The sequence below is a fragment of the Callorhinus ursinus genome, unplaced genomic scaffold (assembly GCF_003265705.2).
Source record: "Callorhinus ursinus isolate GAN/ISIS: 27379988/994484 unplaced genomic scaffold, GSC_fseal_2.0 scaffold15, whole genome shotgun sequence".
NCBI classification, from domain to species: Eukaryota; Metazoa; Chordata; class Mammalia; order Carnivora; family Otariidae; genus Callorhinus; species Callorhinus ursinus.
This window is the reverse complement of record NW_027397077.1, coordinates 38,849,359-38,862,386: the sequence shown is the minus strand read 5'-3', so window position 1 is coordinate 38,862,386 and position 13,028 is coordinate 38,849,359. Positions and strand designations below refer to the sequence as shown.

At 46.8% G+C, this 13,028-nt stretch overlaps 1 protein-coding gene across 7 annotated transcripts in view; it reads left to right on the top strand.

Annotated features, from left to right (window-relative positions):
* Positions 1–13,028, top strand: part of SRGAP3 (SLIT-ROBO Rho GTPase activating protein 3) — a 238,976-nt gene that overhangs the window by 172,573 nt on the left and 53,375 nt on the right. For all 7 annotated transcript variants that reach the window (XR_012380949.1, XM_073901592.1, XM_025885417.2 and 4 more), the window contains 4 exons: positions 718–939; positions 2,258–2,359; positions 4,820–5,017; positions 11,993–12,077. Coding sequence is in view for 6 of the 7 variants with exons in the window: in XM_073901592.1 (XP_073757693.1) it covers positions 718–939; positions 2,258–2,359; positions 4,820–5,017; positions 11,993–12,077 (607 nt within the window). In the remaining variant the exon portion in view is untranslated. The remainder of the gene's footprint in view (positions 1–717; positions 940–2,257; positions 2,360–4,819; positions 5,018–11,992; positions 12,078–13,028) is intronic.

Below are 13,028 nucleotides of genomic sequence, written 5' to 3'. Positions count from 1 at the left end.
CGGTCACCGCTTTTCCAGGGCTGCAGAAGGGACCCATTGCCTCCATCCCCAGGAGAGGGAGCTGCTCAGCCCTGGCTCTGCTTTCCCATGCCCGAGGCCAGACCCCTCCTCTTTCTCAAAACTTTTCACTCTTTCCAGTCCTCTCCTTTCTTCATTTACCACATTTTTCTTGAACATCTACTAGCCCTAGGTCTTGAGCCACTGCAATGGACAAGAACTTGTGGGTCTGCCCTCATGGAACTTGCGGTGCCTAACCCTGACACATTAATAGGCAGCTGCAAAGCCAGGTGGCAGGTGTCCCAGTGAGGGAGGTGGAGGGAGATGTGGACTCCCAGAGGAGGGATGCCTGGCACAAACTCTGAGTGGGGAGAATATCATGGAAGACTTCCTGGAAGAAGTCACCTCTGTACTGAAACCCTATTCCAGGCAGAGGGAATACATGTGTGAAGGCCTAGAGATGAGAAAGAATGTGATGACTTTGGGGAGCTAGGAGAAGTTCTGCTGCTGCCCAAATCACACTCCCCAGCTCCCTCTGAAGGCTTTGGGGTGATTTGTGCCGTAGGAGTCCAGAGTGTACAAGGGCCTCCAGGATGAAAGATTTGACTGTGGAATGGGAGGTCATCTTAAGTCACCGTGATGGGAAAGGGAATGCCGGCAGCCCCCACCTCCATGTAACAGCCCTTACCCGCACCCTTCTGTTGTGTGCCTCTCTCCAAGTGCTGTGATCTGGGCTTTCATGCCAGCCTGGCCCGCACCTTCCGGACCTACCTCTCGGCTGAGTACAACCTGGAGACCTCTCGCCACGAGGGGTTGGACGTCATCGAGAATGCGGTGGACAACCTGGATTCCCGAAGTGACAAGCACACAGTCATGGACATGTGCAACCAGGTCTTCTGTCCCCCGCTCAAGTTTGAGTTCCAGCCCCACATGGGGGATGAGGTAGGTTTCTCCAAGGAGCCCATGCCGGAGGCTGCTTCCGCCTCTTCTCCCAGGGGCTCCCAGAACATCGGTGGGAGGGGGACACCAGCCCCCGTTCACATACGGGACATTTCTCTCAGAGGCCTGAGGTCAAGTTCTCGGTCCAGGGGCTGCCCAGCTTAGGCATTTACCACTAATATCCTGACTTTGCTGGCTGAAGTATCTTGCCCGCAGAAGTGCAGGACCTCCGCTCTCCCTTAGATCCTTCCTAGTTATGTGTAGACCCCAAGGGAGTCCTGCATCGCCACACAGGCATCTCCCTGTCTTCCGTCGGGTGACCTCGGATCACGGGAGGCTGGGCGTCACCTCAGTCACTCTGGCCAGCAGTCTTGCCGGGGCGCTGCCTGTCCTCCGGTCCAGGAGGCGTGTCTCCAACGGCGCTCCCTTCAGTGCTTGTGCTGCTCAGCTCCTTGCCGTGCTCTGGAATAGATAAATAAGTACCTGGGGGAAGGCACTTGTTACTGGCCGCACTGATTCCTCCAGTTGTACAAAGGCCCTCATGCAAAAAGCTCTTTGAACTTTTCCTTTGCATCCCTCCCCACTTTCTTCATTTGCAAAAGAGAGGCCTTCTGCGGGGCCTCCGCACAGCCTCTGGCCCATCCCTCAGCTGTTGCGTCCAGCCCTTTGGTCCATCATCTGGACCTGAAAATTCTGGCCTGATAGTCACCACGGGTGACTGCCTAGTTAGTGGTAAATGACAGTCAATCACATAGCCCTGTTCTCCTTTGTGATCTCCCCTGAGTCACGCCAGGTGGCCCAGCCCACAGGGTAGTAGCAGAGCCCTGGGTGGAGTGGGTGCAGGGAGAACAGTATTTGCATCCACCTTTCCCTCCCGCGCCCCCTGAGAGTGCTCTGCCTCACTGAAGCACCTTCCTGCTGGGGCATCGGAGTGCTCCACTGAGTGTTTCCATTCACCGTTCTTCTCACTGGCGTCTGTCTGTTGCTTTATCACAAATTCCTGCCTTGAAATGAGCTAGTCTCACTTAATGAGATTACATTAAAGCTCTTGGTTAAACCCTCAAGGGCTGCGCACATCTCAAAGGCCATGACAAAGAGGCCACAACTTGCAATGTGAGAGGGTGGCCCTCGGAGGAGGAAGAGCCCCAGTTCTGGTCTGGTGTTGCCAGGTGCAAGCTCTGGGATGTTGGGCAGGTCACTTCACCTTTCCAGGCCTGTCTCCTTGGCCGTTGGTAGGGACGTCAGTGGTGGCCCCGGCCGTGGCTCCACCCACGTGGTTAAGAGCCCCAGGCAACCACAGTTGGTGGCTGTCCTTTCACAGGTCTGCCAGGTCAGTGCTCAGCAGCCCGTCCAGACGGAATTGCTCATGCGGTACCACCAGCTGCAGTCCAGACTGGCCACTCTCAAGATAGAGAATGAGGAGGTGAGTGGGCCCCTCTGCCCTGCAAGGGATTTCCTGACGAAGGCCCGGCTTGTGCTGGAACTCTGGCCATGGAACGCATAAGAAATTAGGGTTCATCTGTAAGATAGATTATTACACGACGGGGTGGGGGAAGTGCCTGGGTGGCTCAGTCAGTTAAGCATCCGACTCTTGATTTCAGCTCAGATCATGATCTCATGGGTCATGAGATGGAGCCCTACATGGGGCTGCGCGCTGGGTGTGGAGCCTGCTTAAGATTCTCTCCCCGTCTCCCTCTCCCCCTCGCCCACTCTCACTCTCTCTGCCCCCTCTCTAAAATAAATAAGTCTTAAAAAAAGGATGGATTATTACATGACCATTAGAACTGGGCACACCAAGAATCTTTAATGGCGTGGGGGGAATGCTCACAAGATGTTAAAGAAAAACAGAAAGTAGAACTCTGTGTTCAGTATTATCCTAAGGATGGTAAACTAGAGTAGGATCCTGTGTGTCTGTGTTTATTCACAAGAAAAAAGCCTGGAAGGAAATACTTTGAAATGTTCACTGTGGTTATATCTGGGTAGAAGAATTACAGGTGATTTCTGTTTTCTTCTTATGCTTTTCTCTAGTATCTGCGTTGAGTTTGTGTTATTTTTATCATCAAAGATAGTTACATGTATTTTAAATGACACAAGGAAATAAGCCAGGGCACACTAAATGTGTCATGGGTTGTGAGCTCCAAGGAACGTCTGTCTTATCGTGGCCGCGTGCCTCCAATGGAGCTGGGGACACAGGATCACCACTGGGAGTTTACAAATGGAAACACCAGCTGCGGTGGTTCTATTCTGATGTGGACTGAGGAGGCCAGATGGGAAACATCCTGTTCCGGCCTGGATGCCTCCATGCGGGGAGGGGGTCGACCAGCTGGAGGCCCCTGGAGAAAGGACAGCGGGATGCAGGGAATGTCACCTAAAATCTTGGTCAGGTTTATCACCGAGGAGTGCAATCCCAGCTGGAGGTGAGGAGTCACGGTCCCTGTTTTCAGATCTCAAGAGGGCTGTCGTGGGCAGAGGGCTGGTTTGCTCTGTGTCTCCACAAAGGACAGAGCTAGCATAGACATGAGACAGATTATCACTTGAGATGATAACGAATCAAAGCTGCCCCTGGGGGCGGGGTTATACAGAAATGAGTTATATATTTATGTTGCACACCCGAGGAGACAAAGGAGATGAAGAAAGTGTCTTCTGTATTTATTTGTGTTCTACATCCTCCCCTGAAGCATTTTCAGTTGTTTACATGGAACAGTATATGCAAATCAATGTTGATGGGGTTTAAATTGGAAATCAGGGCCCCAGAGAGAATGAAGCAAATGCTCCTCTGCATGGGCCATGTATAGCTATGGAAATGCTTAATTTTGTACCTGAACTTCTGTTAGGCTGTCTTAGAAAGAACTGATCCGTTCATTTATACGTTCGTCGAGTATTCATTCAACCCGTATTTATTCAAGTATTTATTAAGCACATACTATGCTCCAAATACTGTGCTAGATGCAGAGTAAAGTGAGTGAACAAGACACCATGGTACCTCCTCTCATGGAGATTATATTCTAGTGAGGAAAGATAGATAGATACAAACACGAAAGCAAACAAACCGACAAACGAATGGGTACGCACAATATCGAATGGTGATGCACGCTAAGTCAGGAACAGTAATCAGGGAGCTCTGATGTCACCAGGAGGTGACATTTCGGTTGAGATCTGAATGACAACAAAGACTTCGGGTGACAACAATTGAACAACGAATGTAGACACAGTTCACCCCCACCCCACTGTTTTTGGAGTGACCCTCCATCAAAGTATAGGGCACAAGTCAGTGAAGGGTTGTTGCAAGGTCAGGGCTCGTGTGCTCTGCACGTGTAGCCTTCTGTGGGTCCTACTTGACTCCAGGAGAGAAGTTGGAGTCCTGGAGGACTGGCTCAGCATGTGTCTTCCTCAAGTTCTCTTTTCTCAGTCAGCCTTTTGATAAGTCAGGGGCGGATAGCCAGAGAGCCTGTCCACTGAGGATGGCCCCTCATCCTATCTAGACTTTGTCCCCTCTTCTCTCTGGATGAGCCCTGAGAGTATTTCTAATGTCATCCCTCTTCAAGAGACCTGCCTCCCATAGAAGGAGCTAGTTTGGGGCCATATAATCAGGAAAAGAGAAACAAACCTAGAAACCCAGGTTCCTTGTTCGTCACAACATTCTCCAAGGTTCTCCTCAGCAGAAGCAATCCAATAAAATGACTTTAGATTGGGCAACTTGGGTTCTCACCCCAGCCAGCTCCCTGGCCTTACTTTCCACATCAGTATAATGGGAATGATCATCTTTGTCCTGCCCACCTCCTGTAGGCTTTACATGGAAGAAATAAAGTGGGCAAAGGGACCTTGAGGGGTCAAAGGTGTTCTGAGGCAGAAGGGTTTTTGTTGACATGCTGTGTTTCTCCAGGTTAGGAAAACCCTGGATGCCACCATGCAGACCTTGCAGGACATGCTGACCGTGGAGGACTTCGATGTCTCTGATGCCTTCCAGCACAGTCGATCTACAGAGTCTGTGAAGTCGGCCGCCTCCGAGACCTACATGAGCAAGATCAACATCGCCAAAAGGAGAGCCAACCAGCAGGAAACAGAAATGTTTTATTTTACGGTAAGTGGCGTCTTGGACCCAGAACCCACTGTCTGCTGACCTACTGGCAGTGACTTTTGGGGAGCAGCCCGGGCTAGTAGGAGCCAGCAACACCACGTGAATCAGTGAGAGCTAAAACGTTCCCAACACGCTTCTCAAATTAAGTTGTCTGGCTTGGCTTTGTAAAATGCAAAAAAGTGAATTACCAGTGGGGAGCATCAGCATTGATCCTGGATTAATGGTTATTACAGCTAACCTAGGAAAAAACCAGGGAGCTGTGTTCAGTAAGGTGTGAGGAAAATGGCAAATGGAGCCTGGGGGAAGCCTCAGGTAACAGCCCTAAAGTGTAGTGTATGGTTGTCATGTTGAGGTGTCTTAAGTTGGGGTGTGGGTTTTGGAAACCATGCCCTGGGGGATCTGTGCAAATTGCTGGTGAGCTGTAAGCCCTTCATGTAAAATCCCAGATCACTTACATTCCATTCGGTTGGGGCGAGGAAGAGCAAGGATAAGGGGCCTTGGGGCTTTAGTTCAACATGTGTTTAGTGAACATAGAATTTGGGGGTTGTAAGGGATCTCAGATCTTCTATCTGATGCTTGATCTCATTCAATCATATTCCTACCAAGAAGTCATCCAGTCTCTGCTTGAATAGCCCCAGGATGAAAATTTCCCTCCTTCCCCAAATAGCCCTTTTGTTTTGGCCTGTGGCTTGCCGTAGGTATTATAATGTCTTCCCTCATCTCTGTTATCTTCAAAAATCTGCTTCACTAGGATTTCTGGTCATTGATCTTGATCCTATTCTCTGGGGCAACCCAGAGAGACTAATTCCATAAGACAGTCTCTGGCTTGCTTGTAGGGAGCTGGGTTTTCATGTCTCCAGGCTAACCATACCTGGTTTTGTAAATCCTGCCTCGTCGTTAGCTTTCATTTTTAGTGGTCTCAGCGCCCTAGACTCTTTCCCAAACGTGTTCCTTTTGTTGATGCCTGTTCTAAAGTCAGCAGCAGTCTGACCAGCACAGAATAGAGCTAACCTTCCACCTCCTGCCCTGATGTTTTTCATATGTCCTAAAATCATATTCTTTTTGTTTTGTTCTTATTTTATTTAAAAAAAATTTTAACTCCAGGATAGTTAACATGCAGTGTTAGATTAGTTTCAGGTGTACAATATAGCGATTCAACAGTTCTCTGCATTACTCAGTGCTCGTCATGGTAAGTGTGCTCTTAATCCCCTTCACCTGTTTTACCCATCTGCCCCCCCCCCCCCCCCGCCCCCCGCCACCTCCCCTCTGGTAACCATCTGTTTGTTCTCTGTAGTTAAGAGTGGTTTTTTGCTTGTCTCTTTTTTCCCCTTTGTTCGTTTGTTTTGTTTCTTAAATTCCACATATGAGTGAAATCATATGGTATTTGTCTTTCTCTGACTTATTTCACTTAGCATTATACTCTTTAGATCCACCCATGTTGTTGCAAATGGCAAGATTTCATTCTTTTTTTATGGCTGTGTAATATTCCATTGTCTGTATATGTATGTGTGTGTATATATATTCTTTATCCACTCATCATCAGTGGACACTTGCGCTGCTTCCATAATTTGGCTATTGTAAATAATGCTGCAATAAACATAGGAGTGCATATGTCTTTTCGAATTGGTGTTTTTGTATTTTTTGGCTAAATACTCAGTAGCGGAATTACTGGATCATATGGTGGTTCTATTTTTAATTTTTTGAGGAACCTCCATACTGTCTTTCACAGGGGCTGTACCAGTTTGCGTTCCCAGCATCAATGCACGAGGGTTTTTTTCCACATCCTTGCCAAGACTTGTTGTTTCTTATGTTTTTTATTTTAGCCATTCTGACAGGTGTGAGGTGATAGCTCATTGTAGTTTCAATTTGCGTGAGTGATATTGAGCATTTTTCATGTGTCTGTCAGCCATCTGGATGCCTTCTTTGGAGAAATGTCTGCTCATGTCTTCTCATTTTTTAATTGGATTATTTGTTTTTTGATGTTGAGTTGTAGTTCTTAATATATTTTGGATACTGACCTTTTATCTTTTAGTTTTATTGATTGTTTCCTTTGCTGTGCAGAAGCTTTTCATTTTGATGTAGTCCCAACAGTTTATTTTTGCTTTTGTTTCCCTTGTCTTAGGAGACACACCAAGAAGAATGTTGCTACAGCTGATTTTAGAGATATTACTGCCTGTGCTCTCTTCTAGGATTTTTATGGTTTCAAGTCTTACATTTAGGTCCTTAATCCATTTTGAGTTTATTTTTGTGCATGGTGTAAGAAAGTGGTCCAGTTTGATTCTTTTGCATGTAGTTGTCCAGTTTTCCCAGCACTATTTGTTGAAGAGACCTTTTCCCATTGCATATTGTCTCTTTTATTGTAGATTAACTGAACGTATAATTGTGGGTTTATTTCTGGGCTCTCTATTCTGTTCCATTGATCTATATGTCTGTTTTGGTGCCGGTACCATACAATTTTGATTACTATAGCTTTATAGTGTATCTTGAAATCTGGAGTTATGATATCTTCAGTTTTGTTCTTCTTTTTCAAGATTACTTTGGCAAATTATTTGGGGCCTTTAGTGGTTCTATACAAATTTTAAGATTATTTGTTTTAGTTCTGTGAAAAATACTCTTGGTACTTTGATAGGGATTACATTAAATCTGTAGATTGCTTTGAATAGTGTGGACATTTTAACCATATTAATTCTTCCAGTCTATGAGCATGGAATATCTTTCCCTTTGTTTGTATTGTCTTCAGTTCTTTCATCAGTGCTTTATGGTTTTCAGAGTATGGTTTTATGGCTTTCACCTCCTTGGTTAAATTTATTCCCAAGTATTTTATTTTGCAATTGTAAATGGGATTGTGTTCTTAATTTTTCTTTCTGCTATGTCATTGTTCATCTATAGGAATGCAACAGATTTATGTGTATCGATTTTGTATCCTGTGTCCTTACTGATTTCATTTATCAGTTCTAGTAGTTTTTTGGTGGAGGCTTTAGGGTTTTCTATATATAGTATCATGTCATCTGCAAATAGTGAAAGTTTTATGTCTTCCTTAACAGTTGGACGCCTTTTATTTCTTTTGTTGTCTGATTGCTGTGACTAGGACTTCCAGTACTATGTTGAATAAAAGTGGTGAGAGTGGACGTCCTTATCTTGTTCTTGATCTTAGGGGAAAAGCTCTATTTTTCACCATTGAGTATGATATTAACTGTGGGTTTTTCATATATGGCCTTCAGTATGTTGAGATATATTCCCTCTAAACTTACTTTGGTGAGGGTTTTGATCATGACTGGATGTTGTACTTTGTCAAATGCTTTTTCTGCATCTATGTTTTTATCCTTTCTTCTATTGATGTGATGTATCATGTTGATTGATTTGTGAATATTGAACCATTCTTGCAGCCCAGGAATAAGTCCTACTTGATTGTGGTGAATGATTTTTTTTTTTAATGATGGTTGGATTTGGTTTGCTAGTATTTTGTTGAGAATTTTCGCATCTCTGTTCGTCATTGATAGTGGCCTGTAGTTCTCTTTTTTGGTAGTGTCTTTATCTGATTTTGGTGTCATAGAATGAATCTGGAAGCTTTCCTTCCTCTTCTACTTTTTGGGATAATTTGAGAAGAACAGGTATTAACTCTTTTTAAATGTTTGGTAGAATTCACCTGTGAAGCAATCTGCTCCTGGACTTTTGTTCGTTGGGAGCTTTTTGACTGATTCAATTTCATTGCTGATGATCAGTCTGTTCAAATTTTCTATTTCTTTCTGATTCAGTTTTGGGAGGTTATATATGTCTAGGAATTTATCCATTTCTTCTAGCTTGTTCAATTTGTTAGCATGTAATTTTTCATAACACTCTCTTATAACTAAGATTATATAGATATATAAATATACATGTGTTTAATATGTATATATTTTTTAAGTCAGTATCAGTTAAATCTCTATTCCCTACGTACTGTCATTAAACCAGGCTACCTTCCTCCTAAAGGTGATGTCTTGGGTTGGTACCAATTAGGTCCCCTCTTGATGGATTTAGTTCATGGCTCCATACCGTCAAGATCTTGTTCCATTTGTTCAACATCTGTGCTGTGTCTTCAGACCTTGTGTTGTCTGCAGAGTCAGTGAGTATGGCTTTCACACCTTAAAGTTTGTCAAATAAAAAAACCAGGGGGTGTGCCGGGGCCAAGGCCAAAGACGGAGTTGTTTAAAACATGCCATAGCTGATGTTGATCCACTAATCAGCACTTTTAGCTTGTGGTCATTTAACTAGTCACAAATCCACCCACTTCTGACATCCAGCTCCACCTTGTGATAGGCCTTGTCGAATCCCTTGTTAAAAACACGGATAGCATTTCCTCAAGCATCACAGTTTGACTTTGTTGTTTTCAAGAAAGAAAATGAAGCTGGTCTCAGTGAGTCAGCCCATGCCAGTTTCTGGGCTTCAGCACTTCCACTGAGGACCTACTGTGTGTACAAAGAGAATTTTATGGGTTACAAAGATTAAGTAAGGAGTGTGTATGAATATTAATTCCCTTTGGCAGCAGAAACAAAGAAATCTGGGTGGTAGAAGCAGAGAATGGGGTCTCGCCTGCTTGAAGTTAAAAGACAGAATTCACCAATGTTCATGATTAAGGGTCATGGATGTTATATTTTAATTTTAATATTTCATCTATTAACCTGGTTGGCGAGTACACTTCATGACCTGATGTGACATTATCTTAGGCATTTTTGAGGACATAATATTCCTTTTAATGCAAACATCAATACAATCCGATGGCATTCTTTCCATCATGAGTCACATATGAAGCCCAGATGAAGCTTAGAAAAAGCAGGCAGAGTTCATGGGCCCCAGAGCCCTGGGGTATAGTTTCTACTAACCAGTGAATAACCCACCAAGGTGTGCGTTCCGTGTTTGGCATTCGAGCTTCAACTGCCAGGGGCAGCAGGGCATGATGGAGAAAATACCTGCTCAAAGCTCAGCTCTGCTTCTTGTGGCGAATTTTTAAACATGGGATAAGAGTAGAGGGTGTCAATACTGGAAGCATCCAGTATTGGGGGAGGGACAGCAGTTATCACACTGAAGTATGCATTCAAATCATGTAGGAAGCTTGTTAAAATGTAGGTTCCCAACATACCACCTGCCCCGAGGTAGGCCCTGGAAATTTGAAAACGTCTGAGCCTCCGTGGTGTCTTCTTCAGGTGTGAAATCAGGGGTTTGACTCACAGTCTTCTTGAGCAGGAATTTGCTAGGCAGCCGGGGAGGAAGCCACTGGCCTGCATCACACTTGGAGAAATGCTGCTGTCAGGAGGCAGGGGGTCTTCTGCTCAAGGTGCCACACTAAGTGGCCACAGCTCTGAGCTTCTGTCTCCTTCTGGCTAGAATGGGAATAATGATGCCCCCTACCTTTGCTATCCAGGTTTGTGATGCAGACCAAAGGTACAAGCCTGAAAACTGCTGAGTGCTCTACAGGTACAAGGGGGAGTGGATCTTAATAACCAGAAGACAAGGTCCTAGGAACCAGGGACTCTGGCTGAGGAGAGAGGATACCACCATCTCCTGCCAGCCCCACTGTTCCAGAAACCTGCCAAGTTGGGCCTTTACCCTAAAACTGCCTTCCAGATGCTCCTTTACAGGTCATGTCGGGGTGTCCTGAGCTGCTGTGGTTCACTTGTTTGCTCCTCTGCACCCCCTTCTGAGCCTCCTGGCTGGGGCAATAAAATGGATTTCTTTGTGAGAAACTAGCTGGCAGCTCTGGGGCAATCATATCATCCTGTGCCTTCATTTTCAGGGAATTTGCAATTGGTGTTCCGTCTGCTGAGAACGCTCCATCCCTCATGTGCCGGTGTGTCCCCACACGGCCCCTCCCTCCCCTCCTTCGGGCCTGGATTCACAGGGCAACTCTGCCATGAGGTCTGCCCTGTTCGTAGTCCCCCCCCATCCCTGCCTAATTTTTATCCACAGCATTCACCAGCAGCTGACCAATTGTGTATTTTACTTTCTTTATTAGCTTGTTGTCTCTCTTCCCTTTCTTCTGTGTCAACCCCCACGAAGTTTCTCGGCACTGACTTTATGCCAGGCACAGCGGTAGGCACTGGGGGGCCGAAAACCAACTGAGTGTGGACCCCGCCCACAGCGGCTCACAGTCTGGCAAAGACACCCCATCAGAGGGGGTTCTGGGCCTGGGTTTGGGTGATACAGGGTGGGCCAAGGAAAGCCGGTACTTGTGTAGAGAGAGGGATGGCCGAGGCCCAGCTGGATTTGGGCGGAGGTAGATGTGTTTCTGTTCTGGTGGCTCCTGTCCGTCTGTTCTGCTCTGAAGTGCGTTGTGCTTGATAAGACCCCTGAACGAGAGGCAGCCTGAGGGCCCCAGGGACCCTGGGCAAATCAGTTCCCTATACCAGCCTCACCTGTCTCTTCTGTAAAAAGAAGGAAATTGTGTCCCCCAATGCAGTTCACGTTATTTTAACAGGAATGTCTTTAGGGGCCTGCCAAGCCCCTCCTCCTTCCGAATGGGGCCAGATGAGAGAAAGGCTCGTTAGGAGGCTCCTCTGTGACGGATCTGATAAAGCGCTCTCGCCTCAGCTGCGTGCCTCCAGAGACGGTTCCTATTTTTATTGCTCGTGGCCCAGAAGCACAGCGGAGCCTGAGGACTAAAGAAGCCCTCTGCTAGGGCTCTCCACAACCCCCCCCCCCGCCGCCCCGCAGTCCTCACCTGACAAAATCCCCTTTCATCGCTCACATTGCCCCCGAGCTTTCTTTGTGTTCCCCAAACGGGCCTGAAATGTGTAGGCTGGGACTGCTTGCTTGGCAGAGCTGGGGTCTGATGGAGAAGAGCAGAGTGGCAGGTCAGAGGCCCCTCTTTTCCCCATGCTGGGGTCCTGGAGGGCAGCGCCGTCTCCCTTCGACCTCTCCGGCGCCCAGAGGTTGGTTCCAGGGGTGGAGACCGTGTGACTTGGCCCTGCAGTCTGTAATGCCCGCGTGCCTTGTGTCTTACAGAAATTTAAAGAATATGTGAATGGGAGTAACCTTATCACTAAGCTACAGGCCAAGCACGACTTGCTCAAGCAGACCCTGGGTGAAGGTGAGTTGGTTGGGGGGCAGAGGCCTATGAGGAGTGCCTGTTTTGTTGTGGCCCCTTGAGCTGTTGCACTTGGGGCACTTGGCAGAATGAGGCCTGGTGCCAGAACCGGCGGGCAGGACGGGGCAGGCTGGTACAGATGCCGATAGGGGTCTAGTCTGGCTGCAGAAAACACAGGGAAACCAGAAATGTTAGTTTAGGTTCTGGGGGAGGGTCCAAGGCGAAGTGATGAAAGGGGTCCCCAGTAGGAAGGGAGTGGGAATCCAGGAGCACAGAGGTCCACATGGATGCTTGTCAGCAGATGCTATTTGCCAGGAATACTAGTGGAGTGCCTGGCCAGGAGGCTTGGTCCAAAAAAGAAAACTCCATATATGGAAGGCAAAGTCCTTGAGGGGTGTGGGGAGTAGGCTTAAAACTACACAAAGTCTTCCAGTGCTAGTTGGAAGAAAATCCAAGTGGTCTCAGGGTACGTGAGGCCTCACATCGTTTGCCTTCTGCCTGTTTCCCTGAGCTCATTTATCATTCTGTACTCCTTTACTGAGCTCCAGCCCCACTAAGCTCCTTTCTGCCCTTCAAAACTCATTGAGCTTATTCCTGCCCCAGGGCCTTTGCATCTGCTGTTCTCTTTGCCTGGAATGCCCTTACCCCAGATCTCATTATGGGTGGCTCCTTATCCTTCAGATGTCGCTTCCTTAGTGGAGACTTTCCTTGTCACCCAACCTCAAGAAATCACCACCTCTGTCCCAACACTCTCTCTGTTTGATTTTCGTCATCTCACTCATCACTATCCTATTTATTATTTGTTCATTTACTTATTATCTTTGGTCACACTCCCACCCCAACAGTATCATATCTTCAGTCGGAGTAGGGACTTCCTTATTTATTTTGTCCACCCCTTTATCTCCAGTGCCTAGAAGAGTACCTAGTCACAGTACGCACTCAGTTAATAGTCAC